At 45.9% G+C, this 23,507-nt stretch overlaps 1 protein-coding gene across 2 annotated transcripts in view; it reads right to left on the bottom strand.

Annotated features, from left to right (window-relative positions):
- Positions 1-23,507, bottom strand: part of LOC132815655 (retinoic acid receptor beta-like) — a 220,245-nt gene that overhangs the window by 113,635 nt on the left and 83,103 nt on the right. For both annotated transcript variants that reach the window (XM_060824643.1, XM_060824644.1), the window contains exon 3: positions 19,936-20,077. In XM_060824643.1, coding sequence (XP_060680626.1) covers positions 19,936-20,077 — 142 coding nt within the window. The remainder of the gene's footprint in view (positions 1-19,935; positions 20,078-23,507) is intronic.

Raw genomic sequence — 23,507 nt, forward strand, 5'->3', positions numbered from 1 at the left:
GCAGATCAGGCAGCATCCAAGAAACAGGAGAATCGACGTTTCGGGCATGAGCCCTTCTTCAGGAATCAGATTCCTGAAGAAGGGCTCATGCTCGAAACATCGATTCTCCTGCTCCTTGGATGCTGCCTAATCTGCTGCGCTTTTTCAGCAACACATTTTCAGCTCTGATCTCCAGCATCTGCAGTCCTCACTTTCTTCTAGAAGATATCTAGGTTGTAGTCAGGATGATGGTAGAAGTGCACTGACAGATGCCATGGTGAATGGTGCTGCATTGGGAAGATTTTAGTAACTATTACACATCCATCAAGAACTGAAACTGTGCTTGCCAAAGAACAGTACAGCACAGGAACAGGCTCTTCAGCCCCAAGTTTGTCTTCAGTTTCCTAAACCTTATATATGCCCCTGTCTTTTTTTGACTAAGTTCTCAATTTCTCGTCATCCAAGGTTCCCAGGTCTTGCCATCCTTATCTTTCATTTTCACAGGAATATGCTGGTCCTGAACTCTAATCTAAAAGATTCCCAATTGCAGTCTCAAACAGCCTCCCCCAATCGACAGTCCCAGAGTACTTCCCTAATCTTGTCATAGTTGGCCTTTCCCCAGTTTAGTGCTTTCACCCAAAGACCACTCTTATCTTTATCCATGAATATCTTAAAACTTACAGAATTATGGTCACTGTTTCCGAAATGCTCCCCCACATGGCCAGGCTCATTCCAATTATGGCCCCTTTCTGAAATAAAACCTGGAAGAGCTGTGGATGCTGTACATCAGAAACAAAGACAGAAATTGCTGGAAAAGCTCAGCGGGTCTGACAGCATCTGTGCAGAGAAATCAGTGCTAACATTTCGAGTCCGGTGACCCTTCCTCGGAATTTCTGTTTTTGGCCCTTTTCCTGGTTGGACTATTTACACAGGATTCCTGGACACAGCTAACAAATTCCACCCCAATCCCCAACCCCTGGCACTGAACAAGTCACTTCCCCCAGTCAATGTAGGGGAAATTAAAAATGTTTTTCTACATTCCTTTGTAATCTGTTCACATATCTGTTCCTCTATAAACCACTGGCTGGTGGGAGGCCTAGAGTACGATCCCATCAAAGTGATTGCACCCCTCCTATTCCCGAGCTCTACCCAAAAGGCCTTGCTGGATGAGCCTCCAAGATGTCCTCCCTCAGTACAGATGTGATACTCTTCCTTAATGCAACTCCCTCACCTCTTTTACATCTCTCTCTATCTCACCTGAAGTATCTAAATCCTGGAACATTAGGTCCCCAGTCTTGTCCATCCCTCAACCAAGCCTCTATAATAGCTTCAGCATCATAGTTATATGTATTAAACCAATCTCAACGTTCATCTGCCCCACTGGGCATACTCATCACATTAAAACAAATGCACCTCAGACCGCCATTGTGGCATGTTCAGTAACATCTCGCTATCATACTGGCCTTAGTCTCTGACTACTCCTCAGTCATGTTACTTACTGGCCTACTGCTCTGGTTTCCAGCTCCCCATCACACTAGTTTAAACCCTTCCGAGTGGCACTAGCAACCTCCCAGTCAGGAGGTTGATGCCTCTTCAGTTGAGGTGCATCCCGTCCTTTTCTTACAGATTCCATCTGTGCCAGAAGGCACCCCAATGATCCATATACCTGAAGCCCTCCCCCCCTACACCAGCTCGTTAGCCACGTAGTACTATCTTCCTATTCCTAGCCTCACTGGCATGTGACAAAAGAAGTAATCCTGAGATTACAGCCCTAGAGCTCCTACTTTTCAACTTACAGCCTAACTCCCTGAACTCCCTTTACAGGACCTCAGCTCTCTTCCTGTCTACGTTGTTAGTAAGCGTCTAGGAAAGAACTGATGACAGTCTGCCTTTGTGACGTGTGTGTGTGTGTGTGTGTGTGTGTGTGTTGTGTATGTGTTTGTTTCTGTTCCTTTCAACATGAATTTCCATATATCCAGCAACCAAACTGTGGAATGATGCATGATTCCAGGGAAAATTATGTGAGGATATGGTGTCAGCCTATATGTTCAGCAGAACAAGATTAAACCTATGGCAATTTTCAAATATAAAACCACACTGAGGAATACATTTCCTGCAGGAATTTTTGTGTCTGTCCATGACAACGATTGGATAGATGTGTTTTTGACTGAAAATATGTAAGAAATATATGCCAGTGGTATAAAGAATGCAGTTTATTACTTTGGGACAGAATCAAATTTTGGTGAAATAACACCCATACCCCTGTGATACCAGAAGTTTAATACCTGTCGTTCAATGTTCCGAATGTGTCTCAATTAGCTATTCAAGGATTGTAATGAACTGAATTAAACAAATGTAAGGTTGACAGTGAGTAATGCTTCACAAACAGAGGAAACAACTATGCTGCACCATTCAATCATTTGTGCAGTTTCATAATCAAATTCGTTGATTTGATTTATTGTCACGTACCCAAGCACAGTGAAAATCTATGTTTGCGAGCAGTACAAGTAAATCATAGTAAGCAAGGACACACAGATCATAGGTTAAAAAAAAAACTAGACAGAGGCCTACAAGTTATATCGCATAGGGCATGTGCGAGGCAAGATCAACATTATTTGAAGTGAGAGAGTCCATTCATCAGTCTAATAACGGCTGGAAAAAAGCTGTTCCGGAACCAGCCGGTGTGTGTGTGCTCAATCCTCTGCACTTTCTCCTGAATGGAAAAGGTTGTAGGAGAGTATTGCTGGGGTGCGATGGGTCTTTGATGATGTTGGCAGCTTTTCCGTGGTCAGGAGAAGTGTAAATGAAGCCCATGGATGGAAGGTTGGTCTCCATGATGGTCTGGGCTGTGCACACCACCTTCTGTAGTTTCTTATGGTCCTGGGCAGAGCTGTTGCTGTACCAGGTCATTGTGCACCTGGACAGTATGCTTTCAATGGTGCATCTGTAGAAGTTGGTGAGGGTCCTTATGGAGAAAGTGAGGTCTGCAGATGCTGGAGATCAGAGCTGAAAATGTGTTGCTGGAAAAGCGCAGCAGGTCAGGCAGCATCCAAGGCACAGGAAATTCGATGTTTCGGGCATAAGCCCTTCCTGATGAAGGGCTTATGCCCAAAACGTCGAATTTCCTGTTCCTTGGATGCTGCCTGAACTGCTGCGCTTTTCCAGCAACATTTTCAGAGGGTCCTTATGGACATGCCAAATTTCCTGAGCTGCCTGATGAAGAAGAGGTGCTGTTGTGCCTTCTTGACCATCACATCTACGTGGGAAGGCCAGGACAGGTTGGCAGTTATCATCACTCTGAGCAAGTTGACTGTCTCCACCCTCTCAAACTCAGTTCCATTGATGTAGTTGGGGGTGAGTTCTCCCCCTTTCTTTTTGAAGTCAATGATCAGTTCTTTAGTTTTGCCAACGTTGAGAGAGAGGTTGTTGTTCACATTGCACCATGTCCCAAAGCCGTATATCGCCTTTCTGTATTCTGATTCATTGTTGTTAAATATCTGTCCCACCACAGTGGCATCATCAGCAAAATTGTAAATGGCATTCATTCAGAATTAGGCAAAACAATGGTGGGTGTAGAGTAAGGGGCTGAGGATGCATTCTTGGGGGCTCTAGTGTTGAGTATTGTTATGGAAGAGGAGGTGAAGTTGTCTAAATTCATTGATTGTTCTGTAGGTCAGAAAGCTGAGGATCCAATTGCAGAGGCTGGAGCTGACTCTTAGGTCTCTGAGACAGGCAGACAGCATCACTGGGAGGGTTGAGTACACTGAGACAGGCAGAGAGCATCAGTGGAAGGGGTGAGCCATTGAGACAGACAGAGAGCAGCATGGGAAGGGGGAGCAAACTGCGACAGGCAGAGAGCATCACGGGGAGGGGACAGCACACTGAGACAGGCAGAGAGCATCACTGGGAGGGGTGAGCACACTGAGACAGGCAGAGAGCATCAGTGGAAGGGGTGAGCCATTGAAGACAGACAGAGAGCAGCATGGGAAGGGGGAGCAAACTAAGACAGGCAGAGAGCATCACGGGGAGGGGACAGCACACTGAGACAGGCAGACAGCATCACTGGGAGGGGTGAGCACATTGAGACAGGCAGAGAGCATCAGTGGAAGGGGTGAGCACATTGAGACAGACAGAGACTAGCATGAGAAGGAGAAGCAAACTGAGACAGGCAGAGAGAATCACGGGAGGGGGAGAGCACACTGAGACAGGCAGAAAGCATCATGGGAAGGGTGAGCATACTGAGAGAGGCAGAGAGCATCACTGGGAGGGGACAGCACACTGAGACAGACAGACAGCATCAGTGGGATGGGGGGTCACACTGAGACAGGCAGAGAGCATCTGTGGGAGGGATGAGCACACTGAGACAGGCAGAGAGCATCACTGGGAGGGGTTAGCACACTGAGACAGGCAGAGTGCATCACTGGGAGGAGTGAGCATACTGAGACAGGCAGAGAGCATCAGTTGGAGGGGTGAGCACACTGAGACAGGCAGAGAGCATCACTGGGTAGGGTGAGCACACTGAGACAGGCAGAGAGCATCAGTGGGAGGTGGGAGCACACTGAGACAGGCAGAGAGCAGCACTGTGAGGGGTGAGCACACTGACACAGGCAGAGAGCATCAGTGGGTGGGGTGAGCACACTAACACAGGCAGAGAGCATCAGCGGGAGGAGTGTTCACACTGACACAGGCAGAGAGTTTCAGTGGGATGAGTGAGCACACTGAGACAGGCAGAGAGCATCAGTGGGAGGAGGGAGCACACTGAGACAGGCAGGGAGCCTCAGTGGGATGAGTGAGCACACTGAGACAGGCAGAGAGCATCATTGGGATGGGGGGTCACACTGAGACAGGCAGAGAGCATCACTGGGAGGGATGAGCACACTGAGACAGGCAGAGAGCATCACTGGGAGGGGTTAGCACACTGAGACAGGCAGAGTGCATCACTGGGAGGAGTGAGCATACTGAGACAGGCAGAGAGCATCGGGGGCGGGTGAGCACACTGAGACAGGCAGAGAGCATCACTGGGTAGGGTGAGCACACTGAGACAGGCAGAGAGCATCACTGGGAGGGGTGAGCACTGAAACAGGCAGAGAGCATCAATGGGAGGAGGGAGCACACTGAGACAGGCAGAGAGCATCAGTGGAAGGGGTGAGCCATTGAAGACAGACAGAGAGCAGCATGGGAAGGGGGAGCAAACTAAGACAGGCAGAGAGCATCACAGGGAGGGGACAGCACACTGAGACAGGCAGACAGCATCACTGGGAGGGGTGAGCACACTGAGACAGGCAGAGAGCATCAGTGGAAGGGGTGAGCACATTGAGACAGACAGAGACTAGCATGAGAAGGAGGAGCAAACTGAGACAGGCAGAGAGAATCACGGGAAGGGGAGAGCACACTGAGACAGGCAGAAAGCATCATGGGAAGGGTGAGCATACTGAGAGAGGCAGAGAGCATCACTGGGAGGGGACAGCACACTGAGACAGACAGAGAGCATCAGTGGGATGGGGGGTCACACTGAGTCAGGCAGAGAGCATCACAGGGAATGGTGAGCACACTGAGACGGGCAGACAGCATCAGTGGGAGGGGTGAGCACACTGAGACAGGCAGAGAGCATCACTGGGAGGAGTGAGCACACTGAGACAAGCAGAGGGCATCAGTGGGAGGGCTGAGCACACTGAGACAGGCAGAGAGCATCAATGGGAGGGGTGAGCACACTGAGTCAGGCAGAGAGCATCACTGGGAGGTGTGAGCACATTGAGACAGGCAGAGAGCATCACTGGGAGGTGTGAGCACATTGAGACAGGCAGAGAGCATCACTGGGAGAAGTGTTCACACTGACACAGGCAGAGAGCATCACTGTGAGGGGTGAGCGCACTGAGAAAGACAGACAGCATCAGTGGGAGGAGGGAGCACATTGAGACAGGCAGAGAGCATCAGTGGGAGGAGGGAGCACATTGAGACAGGCAGAGAGCATCAGTGGGAGGAGGGAGCACATTGAGACAGGCAGAGAGCATCAGTGGGAGGAGGGAGCACACAGAGACAGGCAGAGAGCATCAGTGGGAGGAGTGTTCACACTGAGACAGGCAGAGAGCATCGCTCTGAGGGGTGAGCGCACTGCGAAAGACAGACAGCATCAGTGGGTGGGGTGAGCACACTGAGACAGGCAGAGAGCATCAGCGGGAGGAGTGAGCACACTGCGACAGGCAGAGAGCATCAGTGGGATGAGTGAGCACACTGAGACAGGCAGAGAGCATCACGGGGAAGGGTGAGCAAGGTACAGGCCCCTACAATCTGCTCGAAGGAAAAAGTAACCCTGAGGATTGGGGTCATTTCAGAACTCAACAAGGAACCAAGACGTTGATTAATAAGGTCATAATGAGGGAGTGGGCGTAATACAGCAACAAACATAAATAGAGATTATGAAAGATTCCACAAATACAGTCGGTTCTGATGATAACGAGTTAGTCCCGTTCTTGTGCGATCTCACATTATGAGAAGATCATCCAATAGTCCACCAACTAAACTAATGGGACGGGAATTGCGTTGTAGCCAATACAGGGAAGGAACGTTCACGTTCTACAAATAACAACCGAAACTCTTCAACCACGTTAAAGCCAATTTGCATTGAAGAAACACGCGTTATAGCAAATCGACTGTATATAAAAACAAATAGATTAATGCGACCAAATGGCCCCTCCATACAGTTTGTAACAGAAGGTTTGAAAATAGAGAACCAGGAAATGGTAGAGCAATTAAACAACTACTTCTTTCTTCATAGATGACTCAAACAATCTCCCAGAAGTGCAAGTGAAGCAAAGGTCCTTTGGGAAGTAGAAATTTGAAGAAATTAGTGTTATTAAAAAAAATTGTTGGAGAAACTAATGAGACTTATAGCTGATAAATCCACCTGGTATATTCCCAAGGTCAACGGTGGATTTGTTGGTTTTCATCTTCAGAAATCTTGTAGATTCTGGAACAATTCCACAAACTGGAGGGTGGCAAATGCGACATGACTGTTTAAAAAGGAGGGAACGAGAAAACCAGGAATTGCAGCCCGGTTAGTCTAACATCAGTATGAGGAAAATTGCTAGATTCTATTATGAGGAATACGTTAACAGGGGCCTTAAAAAATACAAAGAGAATTACACGAGGTTAAGATGGATTTATTCAGGGGAAATCGCGTTTGACAAACCTACTGGAGTTATATTGAGGATGGCAGGTTTGTTCCATGAGGAGAGACTGGGTTGCTTGAGCCGGTATTCACTGGAGGTTAGAACACTGAGGAGAATCTCTTTGAAATGTATATGTTTCTGGCAGGGCTGGAGGGATTGGATTCAGGATGATATTTCTGCTGGCCAGGGACTTAGAACCTGGCCTCGTGCTGTCAGGATATGAGGTAGGTCAGTTCGCAATGAAATGAAGACAAGTTTCTTGTGGAATTCTCTACTGCGGAGATGAGGTCACTGAATATGTCTTAGAAAGACATTGATAAATGTTTAATAAAAGTTAAAGGTTTCAACTGTCTGGGAGTAATGGCATTGATCTCGAGGGTCAGCCATACTTATGTTGAATGCATAGTGGACTTGATGGGTCAAATGGTCTAAAGCTGCTATAAATTCCTATGTTTGTATTTTCTACTCTGTGTAGAGATCAAGCATGATTTCTGAGGCTTCAAAGATCAATTTACACACAGATCTCACGGTGACAAGTATTTGTGCCACACAAGTGCCAGATAATGACCATCTCCAACAAGAGAGAATCTAAGCATCGCCAGCTGACATACAATGGCATTACAATCACTGAATCGCCCCACAATCAACCTCCTGGGAGTTACCATTTACCAGAAATTGAAGTGGACTTGCCACATAAAGCGCCTGTCAAAAGCTAGGCACACTGAGGTGACTAATTCACCTCCTGAGTCCCCAAAGCCATCTACAAAACAGAAATCAGGAGTGTGATAGAATATTCCCCACTTGCTTGGATGGGTGCAGTTCCAACAACACCCAAGAAGCTTGACACCATCCAGGACAAAGCAGCCTGTTTGATTGGCACCATAGACTCAAAGAGTCATAGAGATGTACAGCATGGAAATTGATCCTTCAGTCCAACCTGTCCATGCTGACCAGATATCCCAACCCAATCAAGTCCCACCTGCCAGCACCCGGCCCATATCCCTCCAAACCCTTCGTATTCATATACCCATCCAAATGCCTCTCAAATGTTGCAATTGTACCAGCCTCTACCACTTCCTCTGGCAGCTCATTCCATACACTCACCACCCTCTGCATGAATAAGTTGCCCCTTAGGTCTCTTTTATATCTTTCCCCTCTCACCCTATAAACCTATGCCCTCTAGTTCTGGACTCCCCGACCTGAAGGAAAAGACTTTGTCTATTTGTCCTATCCATGCCCCTCATAATTTTGTAAACCTCTATAAGGTCACCCCTCAGCCTCTGAATCTCCAGGGAAAACAGCCCCAGTTGTTCAGCCTCTCCCTTTAGCTCAGATCCTCCAACCCTGGCAACATCCTTGTAAATGTTTTCTGAACCCTTTCAAGTTTCACAACATCTTTCCGATAGGAAGGAGACCAGAATTGCAAGCATCATTCCAACAGTGGCCTAACCAATGTCCTGTACAGCGCAACATGACCTCCCAACTCCTGTACTCAATACTCTGACCAATAAAGGAAAGCATCACAAACGCCTTCTTCACTATCCTATCTACCTGCGACTAAACTTTCAAGGAGCTATGAACCTGTACTCCGAGGTTTCTTTGTTCAGCAACACTCCCTAGGACCTTACCATTAAGTGTATAAGTCCTGCTAAGATTTGCTTTCCCAAAATGCAGCACCTTGCATTTATCTGAATTAAATTCCATCTACCACTTCTCAGCCCATTGGCCTATCTGGCCAAGATCCTGTTGTAATCTGAGGTAACCCTCTTCACTGTCCACTACACCTCCAATTTTGGTGTCATCTGCAAACTTACTAACTGCACCTCATATAAGACCATAAAACCATAAGACATAGGAGTGGAAGTAAGGTCATTCGGCCCATCGAGTCCACTCCGCCATTCAATCATGGCTGATGGGTATTTCAACTCCACTTACCAGTGTTCTCCCCATAGCCCTTAATTCCTTGTGTCATCAAGAATCTATCAATCTCTGCCTTGAAGACATTTAGCGTCCAGGACTCCACTGCACTCTGCGGCAATGAATTCCACAGGCCCACCACTCTCGGGCTGAAGAAATGTCTCCGCATTTCTGTTCTGAATTGACCCCCTCTAATTCTAAGGCTGTGTCCACGGGTCCTAGTCTCCTCGCCTAACGGAAACAATTTCCTAGCGTCCACCCTTTCCAAGCCATGTATTACCTTGTAAGTTTCTATTAAATCTCGCCTTAATCTTCTAAACTCCAATGAATGCAATCACAGGATCCTCAGCCGTTCCTCGTATGTTAGACCTACCATTCCAGGGATCATCCGTGTGAATCTCCGCTGGACAGGCTCCAGTGCCAGTATGTCCTTCCTGAGGTGTGGGGACCAAAACTGGACACAGTACTCCAAATGGGGCCTAACCAGAACTTTATAAAGTCTCAGTAGCACAATGGTGCTTTTATATTCCAACCCTCGCATCCAAATCACTTACATAAATGACAAAAAGTAGTGGACCCAGCACCGATCCTTGTGGCACTCCACTGGTCATAGGCCTCCAGTCTGAAAAACAACCCTCCACCACCACCCTCTGTCTTCTACCTTTGAGCCGCACCAGACTCACTAACATTCACTCCCTCCACTCAGCAGTAGCAGTCTGTACTATCTACAGGATACATGGCACAAATTCACCAAAGCTCCTTAGAAAACACCTACAAACCGACAACCACTACCAGCTGGCAATGTAAGGGCAGCAGCTACATGGAAACACCACCACCTGCATGTTCCCTCTATGCCACTCACCACCTTGATGTGGAAATATATCGCTGTTCCTTCACTGACACTGGGTCAAAATTACAGGACAACCATCCTACCAGTGTGGTGGATGTACCCACACTCTTAATATGGCAGCTATTCAAGAAAACAGCGCACTATCACCTTCTCAATATCAATTAGGCATGGGCAATAAACGCTGGCTTAAATATTGAAGCCCATATTCTTGAATGAATGAAAGAACAGTTCCAGCACCATATTTAAACAGCACCCAGCCAGGTTTCCATTACCTGTATATCAGGAGCATCATCCTGCTGAGAGACTAATACTGAATTTATACTTCAACCATCCACACCCCACCGACCACACTTGCTTTCCTCGTGCAACAAAGCATCGTGGTACCCCTTTCGCAGTCATCTTTGACCTTGCCCCCATATCACCTTTGACTCTCCCTCCAACAATGTGGCCTTGCCTTCTGTGACCCTTGAATAAGTGTCTGCCAATGTGGAGCTGCCTGACATCACACCTTCATCGGTGAACTGTCATCTTTGAGCCACCTTCCCTCACCCTTAATCTCCCCTCCGGTAGCCTTCACTCTCCCATCACTGACCTTCTTTCAATCAACTGTTATCTCCTGTCCTTGCATGGGAGATGCCTTAAGCAGAGGTCGTCCTTCCCTCTACCATCATGTTCTCACCCACTGATCCCCTGAGCCTCTTTCAGGCTGCCAGACCTCCCTGGGACATCCGGGCCCTGAGCTCCCTCCCTGGGACAGCCAGCCCTGACCTCCCTCCCTGGGACAGCCAGCCCTGACCTCCCTTCCTGGGACAGCCAGCCCTGACCTCCCTCCCTGGGAAAGTCAGACCCTGAGCTCCCTCCCTGGGACAGTCAGCCCTGACCTCCCTGCCTGGGACAGCCAGCCCTGACCTCCCTCCCTGGGTCTGCCAGCCCTTAGCTCCCTCCCAGGGACAGCCAGCCCTTAGCTCCCTCCCAGGGACAGCCAGTCCTGACCTCCCTCCCTGGGACAGCCAGCCCTGAGCTCCCCCCCTGGGTCAGCCAGCCCTGAGCTCCCTCCCTGGGTCAGCCAGCCCTGATCTCCCTCCCTGGGACAGCCAGCCCTGACCTCCCTCCCTGGGTCAGCCAGCCCTGAGCTCCCTCCCTGGGTCAGCCAGCCCTGAGCTCCCTCCCTGGGTCAGCCAGCCCTGAGCTCCCTCCCTGGGACAGCTAGGCCGTGACCTCCCTTCCTGGGAGAGCCAAACCTGACCTCCCTCCCAAGGACAGCCAGCCCTGAGCTCCCTCCCTGGGACAGCCAGCCCTGAGCTCCCTCCCTGGGTCAGCCAGCCCTGACCTCCCTCCCTGGGTCAGCCAGCCCTGAGCTCCCTCCCTGGGTCAGCCAGGCCGTGACCTCCCTCCCTCTATCGATCATCTAGGCCCATGCTGGTGAATCTATAATTCTGGATTCCTTTTCTCTTTATCCCCTTTATCTACCATTTCTTTTGCTGTCTTCATTCTTTCCTGAAAGTCCTGACTTCTTCTGGGTTCTATACCTCTAGGAACCCTTGAACATCACGGGGCCCCTCTTTGCTTGTGAGTTTAGGCAGGGATTATTGGGGTAACATGGTGGCTCAGTGGTTAGCAGTGCAGCCTCACAGGGCCAGGGACCTGCATTCAATTCTCCCCTTGGGTGGCTGTCTATGTGGAATTTGTACATTCTCCTTGTGTCTGCACGGGTTTCTTCCGGGTGCTCTGGTTTGCTCCCACAGTCCAAAGATGTGCAGGTTAGGTGGACCGGCGATGATAAAGTTAGCATTTTGGACCAACGATGTGAAATCTTGACCCAAAAATGCAGGGTTGCAGGGATGGGGTGGGGAGAGGCTCTTCAGAGGTGTAGACTTGTTGGGCCAAATAACATGCTTCCACACTGTAGGGATTCTCTGATTGTAAGACAGAGCCCAAAGGTTATGTAACTGACTCCAGTCCTGTCTTTACCCATTGTCCACACACAAGTCCATGCACACATTGTCCACACATCCAGCAGGAGTCAGTGCATCGTGATTCACAGCTCCAGCTCCAAACCAGACTCAGGCCATTGCTTGGTCCTTACAGCTGTCCATCCTGACTGAGATCAGCTTACTGTGTACAGACAAGGCCGGTGTGAACTAGCTACTAACTACTTTAACCATCCTCAGAGGGGCCGTTTGATCATCTTGCTTGATGAAAAAATTGAAAGCACTTTCTGTAGATGATTTTTTCGTCTCCACCCACCCGCTCACATCTCCTTCACCCTTTCAGGATAAATCCCACTTTTCCCTAGCTGCTATCAAGTTCTGATGAAGAGTCACTGGCCGAGAAACATTTAATTCTGTTTTTTCTCCACAGATGCTGCCAGACTCACCAAGTTCCTTCAGCAATTTTGTTTTCATTTTTGGTTGGTTTTGTTTCTGAACTGAATGACAGTGGGGTGGGCTGTAAAATCTGATTGGCCGTGGAGCTGCCTGATCAGTGATTAGTCCCTGCCTGTGAATGGACACACTGCCTGTTGTTGTCCACAGATAGTTCATGCTGACCACACTGCTCTCTGGCTGCGTGCCCTGAGCAGTGGGCTCAGGAGCTGGGCTGTGGGTGCAGCAGACACTCAGAACCCTTTTGTCAGCTTGAACCCAAACTCGAAAATACTAATTAAATACCAATATCGGAGAATGAGGTGTTCAGATGCAGCACAGACTGTTCTCATATGAAAGACGAAGGGAGGGAAAAATCTCCCCAGTCAGCAGGGAGACATATTCCAGACACATATTCCAAGGCGATGTGAGCTAATAGCCACAGAGAGGTCAGTGACAGGAGACCCTCGATGCAGTGCCAAAAGATAATCAGTGACTTCATATGAGTGGTCAAAATTATATATCAGAGCTTATACCAATCACTAAGATGGTCTTTTCCCACCTCCATAACATTGCTTGGCTTCACCCCTACTTCGGTTCATCTGCCTCTGTTACCTCCAGACGTGACACTCCTGCCGTAGAGTCCTGACAGTGTGGAGACAGGCCATTCAGCCAACAAGTTCACACTGACCCAAACTCATCCTCAGGTTAATCCACCAAAACTAAACCAACAGGCAGTGTGCCTTTCACATGGAACCCACATTGCAGTCAACTAATCACACATCCCTGGACACTACGGGCAACCTAGCATGGCCAATCCACCTAAGCAGCACATCTTTGGACTGCGGGAGGAAACCCATACAGACATGGGGAGGATGTGCAAATTCCACACAATTAGATGCCCAAAAGCTGGAACTGAACCTGGTCTCTGGCACTGTGAGGCAGCAGTGCTAACCACTGACCCACCATGCCATTATGTCTGACCTCCCACATTCCACCCTTCATAAACATCCAAAACTCTGCAAAAAATCCCGTTCACTCAGTGAACAGCCTTTGTTTATGGATCCACCCTGGCTTCCGGTGAAGCATTCTGTAACATTCTCAGCCTGGCTCTCAAATCCATCCAAGGCCTCACCTGTCTCTATCTCTGTAATCTCCTTCATCTTCACTCCCAGTGGAGATAGCTGTCCTGCTTGACTTCTCGTTTCATGAAAACCTTCAATTGCTTTGCTATTGACAACCATCCCATCAGCTGTCAAGGTCCTGAACATTGGGATTTCTACCTTAAACCCCTCTTTCCAAAACCTCCCTCCTATAAAGTGGTCCCTAAACCAATCTCTTCATTTAACCTTTGAACGTCTGTCCTAAGGTCACTCTGTGGCTCAGTGACAAATTTTGCATGTATGATGATCCTGTGAAGCACATTTTATTATCAAGGCACTTTATAAATGAAAGTTGCTGTCAGTGAATGCAGGCTGGAATGTCAATTCCTATCCATCCTACTATCCTCAGTCACTAGAATTATCCCATCACTCACCGATCAACAATCCTCATTAACCATAGCTCAGTATTTCAAAGCTGCATCCGAACACTGCAGCAATCCTCACAGCTCCATCTCAGATCCTTGCACACTCTGGCAGCTACTTACACATCCAGGGTGAAACATCCCTGCCTCTTGCAGGACAAGGTGACGTATAAGCAGAGGCAGTGGAGACTGACCAGAAAGGGCAGGAATATCTGTATGACCTCACACCCATAAAGGGGATGGTCCCTACGATGAGGAAGATGCTCACTGCTAAAGGTGTGAAGGAACAGCAGAGACCATGGAAGATGACAGCATCCTCAGTTTAACCCTGCCTCTCATAACCCCCTTACCCACACCCCGGTCTGTACTGATTAACAAGCAGTGCAAAGCACAAGCATAACACCTTTCCTTTCCTCCCCTCTCCACAGCCTTGTCCTTGTTCCTTCCTCATTCCAAATTGCTAAACACCAGCTGGACAGTGGGAGCGACAGGAAAAGGGGGAGGATGAAGACTTGACAATCTTACTGAAGGTCGCATTCCCAGCTACCAGCTCGGATACTGGTGCTGCACATAATTCAGAGCTGGCACTTGGTAAGGGATGGTGGCCAAGTGAATTCTGCCAAGGTCAGGAATCGAGGGAAGTCAAGGTGCAGGACTGGTGGTGATGGAGCAATTGGGCTGCGGTTAGCGGTGAACCACTCCCAAAGCTCGGGCAGAAAACGGTGTGTTGGTTGCCTCACCTCTTCAGCCTTCTCCTGAGCTTCCTGCTCCATCTCCCTCTCACGTTCCTGCTGCTGAGCTGGTCCCTCTGCTGGCGAGAGCTGTGTCCTCTTGATGGGAGGATGCATAGCATGCAGTAGACCTCAGTGACGTTTTACAGCAAATGTGCCAAGTGCTGCAGGGATCAAAGCAGTTTCAACAACTCCAATTACTGCACCATCACATTCGGGGTGGAAGAATAGCTTTTGGTATGTGCATGCATGGATTACACTGGGTGTCACATGGTGCCAGGCATTGAGCTGATGTCTCTTATTGCACATTAGCCACTTGCCGTGGAGTACAAGTACAATTGGCACAGTGCAGTGCCACAGACTGAAGGCCTCATAATGACTGCAAGGATACTGGGCATCGATTGGCACAGTGCATTGTCACACACAGGCTGCTCCTTGAGGGAAATGAAACCTCTTTTGGTTGTGGCATGAAGCCTGCAATGATGTTAAAACTGAATACACTGTGAAGATCTGAAGGTCTCTCCTAATGGATCAAGCAAACCCTTTCATCTGAAAAAAAATCTGTCCTTTGCAAAAATGGGTCTAACCAATGCTGATTTCCAGCCATGAATGTCAAGGAGGTTCTCAAAATGCTCATCATTTTGTAACTGCATTGTATGAAAGCAAAAATATGGGACCTGCAACTTTATAAATGAGCTACCATCAACAACAGCATCTTGCATTTATATGATACTTTTATGGTAATAAGATGCTGCTAAGTGCTTCATATCAAATGTATCTTTCAAAGAAGACTTTACTCAATGCTACAAAGCCTATTCAAATACAGTATAGTTCAACTGAAGAAGGCAATGGGAAAAAAATCATATTGCAACAATGAAGTGTCAAAGTTAAAATTGCAGGTCATAAAGATGATTAAAGCACATTACAATTGCAGGTTGTATGCCATTTAAAATTTAACTGCAAGCTGGATAGTCTGCAATGGATAGGAGAACAAAGTCTCTTCCCATCCAGATTAGCAACAGTTTATTTGCAGTGGGAGAAAGTCAGTTATATTTTCCTTGCATTGATGGTATGTCTAAATAACCCCATTAAAGCTGTCACATAACAGACCAAACCAGCTTAAGTGCAAACATGTTCTCTATTACATTACTGACTGAGGAAATACAACAGACTTAATAGTTTAAAAAAATTATACTATTCATTATAAATTTTCACCAAACTGCTGCTCAGCCTTCTATTTTCATCCCGCATTTTTATTTAACGTGATGTAGCTGGACGCACAGAAACAATTTTGTAACAGTGGAAACCGTGGTTTTCATGTCTACGGATTATATTCCCTAGGGCACCAAAGGTTGAGTTCAGCCTGAGTACTGACGAGTGAAAAAAGTAAGATTACCATTTCAACCTTATCTTGATACAATGGATTTAAGAATTATTCTCCACCCTCAGACTGAACTCTGAGCCTATATTTCACCTCAAGCATTGAAAGATCCCTGCACAGTATTCACTTTTGAGAAAATTAATTAGGAAATGCTGTACAATTGCACGCCTTTCTCTAAGTTTCACAATGCTCAGTATTTAGAAACCTTCCAGAAAATCAGTTGCTTGGTGTTGCATGAGCAGAAGCATGTATGTGCTTTGAAAGGCATACTCCAGGGATTATGTAACTTCTTGTACTAGGTTTCAGTAGAACAGCTTTATAAATGTTTAATGGACTTTTCATTACATTTGAAATAAAATATTAAGAGTACACACATAAAATATTTACAACGTAGTTAATGGCCAGCTTTTGAAGAAACTGGATGACAAAATAAATAAAATGTTTGAAAAACAAACTTATGAAAATATTTTTAAAACAAAATCAATAAACTTTAAGTCTGCACACCAACTTTGTAACTTATCAAACATCTATGATGCATAATGTATGACTAACTGCGGCACTGTGTATAATGTTTAAAAGATTAATAGTTTCAAAGTGTGAACATTTTTGCTTTGCTGTTGTGGCTTTGACATTTTTGCTTCCTTACTCTTTTGTCCCCTGTAATGAATTTCTCTACCAAATGTTTCTTAGCTGGTCTTTTTCTTTCATTCTCTTCCTCTGTCTGCCTTTTCTTTATATTTTCATGCAATTTGACAGAAACATTAAGCAATATGCTCAAACTGTCATGTATTCCAGTAACGATGGTAAAACACGAATTTGGGGAATAATAATTATGTTGATTACAGTTTAGTAAATTCCATGTGAATGGATTAAGTTTCTATTTTAATTTCTGAAAACCGAGATGTCAATCTTGTAATGTGTACTATAAACTTAAATATATCTATTTTGCATATTAATGCATATTGTATCATAGACGGGCTGCAAAGAAACTAATTAATTAATAAATTCTAAACCATTTTTATAATACTGCACCATTTCAGTGTAACATGAAAGTGAGGTGCATGTCATTTTATTAGCTTAAAAAGAATCAACATTGAATTTTACTTGGGTATTCTGATTATTTCCTATTTTTCAGTTAAGGTTGGTTGAAGTTCCCAATGATCATTCATTTACATAGTTCTTCGAAGAGTTACAAATCTTTCATTGACATTACAGTGGTGGATTAGGAAAACTGCTACAATTTTTAGGTGTATGTACTAATGGTAATAAATTTTAAAATTAAGAGAAAAGGTTACCTGAGACCTTTTGTTTTATTTATAGAGGGCACCTGAGCATGGCTGACTGAACCAGCCTTTACTGCCTCATCGAGTGACCTTGAGAAGATAGTGGAGAGCTCTTTTCTTAGAACTGCTCCATCCATTTGTTGGAGGTAAACCATAATCCCTTTAGGGAGGGAACTCCAGGATTTAGACTCAGGTGGTATATTTCCAAGTCAGGACGGTGAGTGTTCAGATGGACAGTGTTCCCAAGTGTCTGCTGCCCTTGCCTTGCTAGATGGCAGTCATTGTGGGTTTGGAGGAGTCTGTCTAAAGAGCCTTGGTGAATTTCGGCTGGCTTTTGTTCTGTCCATTTCAACAGACTAGTGCTGAAAACTGACGACATTGGTGGGAGTGCTGGTTTGAAAGGTTTGTTGAGCTGAACATTCTATAGAACTTGAACTGACAACCATGGATGATGGTGAAGCACCATTTGGAATTGATTTAATGTTAATTCAATTCCCTTACCCTGTCAGTGTCAGTGATCCTTTCCTATCAGTACCCACAATAAGGCACTTTCACTTCTGACAACAATGGATAGAAACGAGTGAAGAAAACGCAAAACAGCACTGAAGCGAATTGTAATATTGATGTCATGGGAGTCTGAGAGTCCGAAATATCTTTAGTTACTGCCATAAACTGCATTCACTCACCACCAACTTCCTCCCCCTTTCCAATCTCAAACTGAACCAGACTATTCACAATCTAGAGATTCGGTCCAATCCAGAACTGAGTTTTCAATGAATATTCTTTCGCTTCACAAACTTAGCCTACTCTGTCTCTACTATCACCAACCTTCACTTCTATCTCAGTTAACCTGCTTTCATTCACGTCTTCAACTCCGGACTTAATTATCCAATGCAATCCTGGAATTTAAGGCAATCCTCCGCCCTCAGAAGCAAGTCAGCTCATCTGACATTCTGTGATCATGTCTTAACCTGCCCGAGGACGGAATCACTTTCTGCTCCAACTATAATCCACCCCAGTCTGAGGTGCAGGTTAGCCTCTCACCCCAGAGCTCCACTGGTTCTCATCTCTTAACACCTCAAATTTAAAATTCTCACCGTTGTGTGTAAACTTTCCTAGGCTTTCACACAAGTCTCCCAACATCTTACATCCTAGAAATCTGAATTCCTCTCATCTGTGTATTTCATACATTAGCTCTACCTTTTGTCTCACTGGGAGCAATTATTTCTTCAAGCAATTAGGACCCAGTGTCTAACAGCCCCATTTCGAAACACTGTGCCTCTCTGATTCACAAAGGTCCTCTTAAAGCCCACACCTTTTACTGAGGGCTTGGTCAAACACCAGCCACTTGTGCGCAATGATTGTTTTTCCCAAGTCTTTGAGAAATAACTCTTGAAATGTTTCAAAGCTGGAGGAACAAAGTAGATTGCAATTATGATTGTTACCTCACATTATACAACCCAGGCATGGCATTGATTTCATTTCTTACTTTACTGAGTAGGGCATTTGCAAAAAGATCGGCCGGTTGACTTATTTTCAATGCCCAGTATTCTTCTACCCACACGATAATTCTGAAAGTTCTACAATGCTGAAATACTGACCAGGTTCAGTTGAGCGACAAAGCTTATTTCAAAACCACTCGCCTCAGTGAAACTGAATATGCTTCAAAAACTGCATGCAAATAACATGAAGAAATGCAGAGCAGAGACATCACAGAACAATTCTAAGATGAAAGAATTACTCAGGGAGATGATGACTGCAAATGAGATATGGCTCAATATTCGGTGTAGGGATTGCAATTCAAGATTATCCTGAGCCCATTGCTTCCAATGCAAGCAGAACACAAACTTCGTTCTGCTCACTAATTTAAATATTGACAGCAGGCAGCCAGCACTAACCATCATTCACTGGCTACGCGACTATACAGGGGGCTCAAGTCAGGAGAGGATAGTGTTAAGATTAGAGTGGTGCTGGAAAAGTACAGCAGGTCAGACAGCATCCGAGGAGCAGAAAAATCAATGTTTCGGGCAAAAGCCCTTCATCAAGAAGGCTTGAAACGTCAATTTCCCTGCTCCTCAGATGCTGCCTGACCTACTGTGTTTTTCCAGCACCACTCTAATCTTGACTCCAACCTCCAGCATCTGCAGTACCCACTTCTGCCTCATGAGAAGACAGGATGAGTTCAAATGGACCCGGGCTAAAAACTAACCTGCACCTCAGAACGGAGTGGATTGTAGCTGGAGCAGGTGGTATCATGTCTCTGAAAGTGATTCCGTCCTCGGGAATACACAAGAATGGACCCACATGGCAGAGAATGGGCTCAAAGATATTTTCAACTGTTGAACATAGGTCTTGGTTCGTGAAGTTTTAACTGAGACTGTTAGTTCCCTGATGGACATCCCGTGTCTGCACTTTTACAGCCTCATGGTGTTCAGCGCTGTTCCAGCAGATCTGTGTGTGAGCGCACTGGACAACAGCTTAAAAGTAAAACAGCACTTTAAGTGCCAAAATGTCAGACAGCAAGAGGCCAAATTCCGCAGCTAAAGTAATTGCGGCACGTTGAAGCAGTGCAGTGATGAAGATATTCTGAAAATGAGTCAGAATGAGTCAGTGAATCCATATTGTGGCCTTACAATTTTAATTTTCTCCAGCATTCTCCGTTACCTTTGGATTTAATGAAAGCTAAACTGAACTTTGCACAAAATGGAAAAAGATAAAGACCAGAAAGTGTACTTACACTCTTTAGACATGCCCACTTCAAAGCACTTCTGCAAACGGCAGTATTGGCAACGATTCCTGGTAACCTTGTTGATGACACAGCTTTTTTCTCGGTGACATGTATACACCATATTTTTCTGGATGCTTCTCCGAAAGAAACCCTGGAAAACAACAAAATAGAAATGAAAGAGTTCCCCCCAGAATGCTGCAGCACATGCCTTCTTAAACCAAAATACAATATCTGCGTGCATAGGAGTCACATTTTCAGACATGAAAATTAATTCTCTTTCATCCCATGAATTCAAATGGAAGTATCCTAAAATTGCACAGTCTGCAACAGTAGGGCAGAGGCAAAACTGGATAAGCTTCAGTATCTCCAGCATCTGCAGTACCCACTTCTGCCTCATGAGAAGACAAGATGAGTTCAAATGGACCCAGACTAAAAATTAACCTGCACCTCAGAATGGGGTGGATTGTAGTTGGATCAGGTGGTATCATGTCTCTGAAAGTGACCTCTCCACCTTGGAGGCTTCCTGCCTCTATTCCTGATGAAAGGCTTTTGCCAGAAATGCTGATTTTCCTGCTCCTCAGATGCTGCCTGACCTGCTGTGCTTTTCCAGCACCACTCTGACCTAAACTCTGGTTTCCAGCATCTGCAGTCCTCACTTTTGCCAAGCTTCAGAATCTGTCTTTCTGGAACTGGCATTAATGTTCTGTTAAAAGATGACCAAACTATAAGTTTAATTCAACTTAGTTTTCCACCATGGATGCTCCCAGATTTTATGAGTATTTTGTGGGGTTAGAGGGGGAGGCTGCTCATTTATTTTTCTCTGGAAGGACATTCCCCTCATTTCATAAAACAGCCAAGTGTACCTCTGTTGTAATGCACCCAAAATCCAGCAAATCCTTGCTTCAGTGAGGATGCCAAAGAATATCTGGCTTCTCCAGGCTACATGAAAAAATATTCACTTCACTGATATTTCATACTTTTTAACAGTCCCTTTAAGAACCAGTGGCTGGGCTGTTCAAGAATCGAGAAAGCTAGGTGAGGTTCGCACTGTGCAATATGGCATTGGATGGATTTCAATCTTCTGGTCATAGTGTCATGAATTAAAGATTTTTCTCCCTCGTTTGGTGTCAAGGAAGTTAGTTTAAAAAAAACTTTATCCTTTTCTTAATTCACCCGTGGGACCTGGGTGGGTGTCACTGGCTGACCAGCATTTATTGCCTGTCCCTAGTTGCCCTTGAGGAGCTGATGGTGAGCTACTTTTTGAACCACTGCAGTCCATATGGTGTAGGTAGACCCACAATGCCCTTATGGAGGGAATCCCAGGATATTGAACCATCAATGGTTGGTAAGGAATGATGATATATTTCTAAGTCAAGATGGCGAGTCGCTTGGAGAGGAACTTGATGGTGGTAGTGCTCCCATGTGTCTGCTGTCCTTGTCCTTTTAGGTGGAAGTGGTTGTGGGTTTGGAAGGTGCTTTCCAAGAATCTTTGGAAACCTTCTGCAATGCGTCTTGTAGATAGTACACACTACTGCTACTGAGTGGAGGGAGTGAATATTTGTGGATGTGCCAATCAAATGATGGTAACACCACAGAATGTCAAGTTCTGGTGGTTAGATTATCTCTTATTGGAGGTAGTCATTGCCCAGAATTTGCACAGTTAATTGGCACTTTTTAGTCCAAGCCTGAATATTGTCCAGGTCCTGCTGCATTTGGATATAGACTGCTTCAGTATCTAAGGAAACGTGAATAATGTAATCATCGGCGAGCATCGCCACTTCTAACACTATGATGGAGGGAAGGCCAACAATGAAGCAGCTGGAGATGGTTGGCTCTAGGACACTACACCAAGGAACTCCTGCAGAGATGTTCTGGAGCTGAGATGACTGACCTCCCACAACCAGCTATGCCCAAACAGTTGATACCTCACACCTATAGATGCCAGTTTTGCTAGGCAGAACCCAAACTGGGCGACAGTGACCAGGTTGTTGCTGAGCTGGTCTGAAGGTGGATAAATTACACAGACCAGATGGACTACATTTTAGAGCTCTGAGGGGATAGCTGAGGACATTATTGAGGCATTGGTGATGATCTTTCAGGAATCACTGGAGTCAGAGAGGGTCCCAGAGGACTGGAAAATGGCTAATGTACAAATGATAAGCAATGACCACCTCCAATAAGAGATAATCTAACCACCAGCACTTGACATTCAGTAATGTTAAGAAGCAAGGGAGGCAGAAGCTAAGAAACTATAGACTAGTAAGTCTGATCTCAGTCGTTGGTAAGATGTGAGAGTCCATTATTAAGGATGAGATTGCAGAGTACTTGGAAGTGCATGGTAAAATATGGCTGACTCAGCATGGCCTCACCAAGGCGAGGTCAAGCCTGATAAATCTGTTAGAATTCTTTGAGGAGGTAATGAGCAAGTTAGACAAAGGAGAGATAGTGGATGTGATCCATTTGGATTTCCAGAAGGTTTTTTGACAGGGCGTGACACAAGAGGCTGCTAAATAAGGTAACAGTCCATGGTGTTAGGGGAAGGGTATTGGCATTGGTAGAGGATTGGCTGACAGGCAGAAGGCAGAGAGTAAGAATAAATGGGTCTTTTTCAGGATCACAGCCTGTGACTAATGGAATTCCACAGGGTCTGTGTTGGGGCCGCAACTATTCACATTGTATATTAACGATCTGGACACAGTAACTGAGGGCATTTTTGCTAAGTTTACAGATAACCCAAAGGTAGGAAGAGGAACAGGTAGTGTGGATGAAGTGGGAGGATGCAGAAGAATTTGGACAGGCTCAGAAAGTGGGCAAAGAAGTGGCAGATGGAATACAATGTGGGAAAGTGCGAAGCTATGCACTTGGGTAGGAAGAATAGAGGTGTGGACTATTTTTGACGTGGAGAAGGGCTTCTGGAATCTGAAGCACAAAGAGATTGGGTTTCATTCATTTTGAGAGGGCAAGAATATGAGAGCAGAGGTGTGCTGCTCAGGGTGCATTAGGCTTTGTTCAGACCACATTTGCAATATTGTGAGCAGTTTAGCACTCTGTATCTAAGCAAGGATGTGCTCCCTTGGAGGGGGTCCAGAGGAGGTTTACAAGAATGATCCTGGGGAGGTGCAGTTGAGAACTCTTGGTCTGTCCTTAATGACGTTAAGAAGGAGGAGGGGAGATCTGATTGCACCTTACAGAATATTGAGAGGCCTGGATAAATGAATGTGAGGAAGATGTTTCCACTAGTAGGTGAGATTAGTGCCCAAGGGCACAGTGTCAGAGTGAAGGGTAAAAACAATGACTGCAGATGTGGAAACCAGATTCTGGATTAGTGGTGCTAGAAGAGCACAGCAGTTCAGGCAGCATCCAAGCGGCAGTAAAATCGACGTTTCGGGCAAAAGCCCTTCATCAGGAATACAGCCGGTGCAACCCTGAGATGAGGAGGAATTTGCAGCCAGAGAATGGTGAATCTGTGGAACACATTGTCACAGGAGGCTGTGGAGGTCAAGTCATTGAGTATCTTCAAGACAGAAATGGATAGGTTCTCGATTACTAAGGAGATCAAAGGTTACAAGGAACAGGCAGCA

Source organism: Hemiscyllium ocellatum, chromosome 5 (assembly GCF_020745735.1).
Source record: "Hemiscyllium ocellatum isolate sHemOce1 chromosome 5, sHemOce1.pat.X.cur, whole genome shotgun sequence".
Classification (NCBI taxonomy): domain Eukaryota; kingdom Metazoa; phylum Chordata; class Chondrichthyes; order Orectolobiformes; family Hemiscylliidae; genus Hemiscyllium; species Hemiscyllium ocellatum.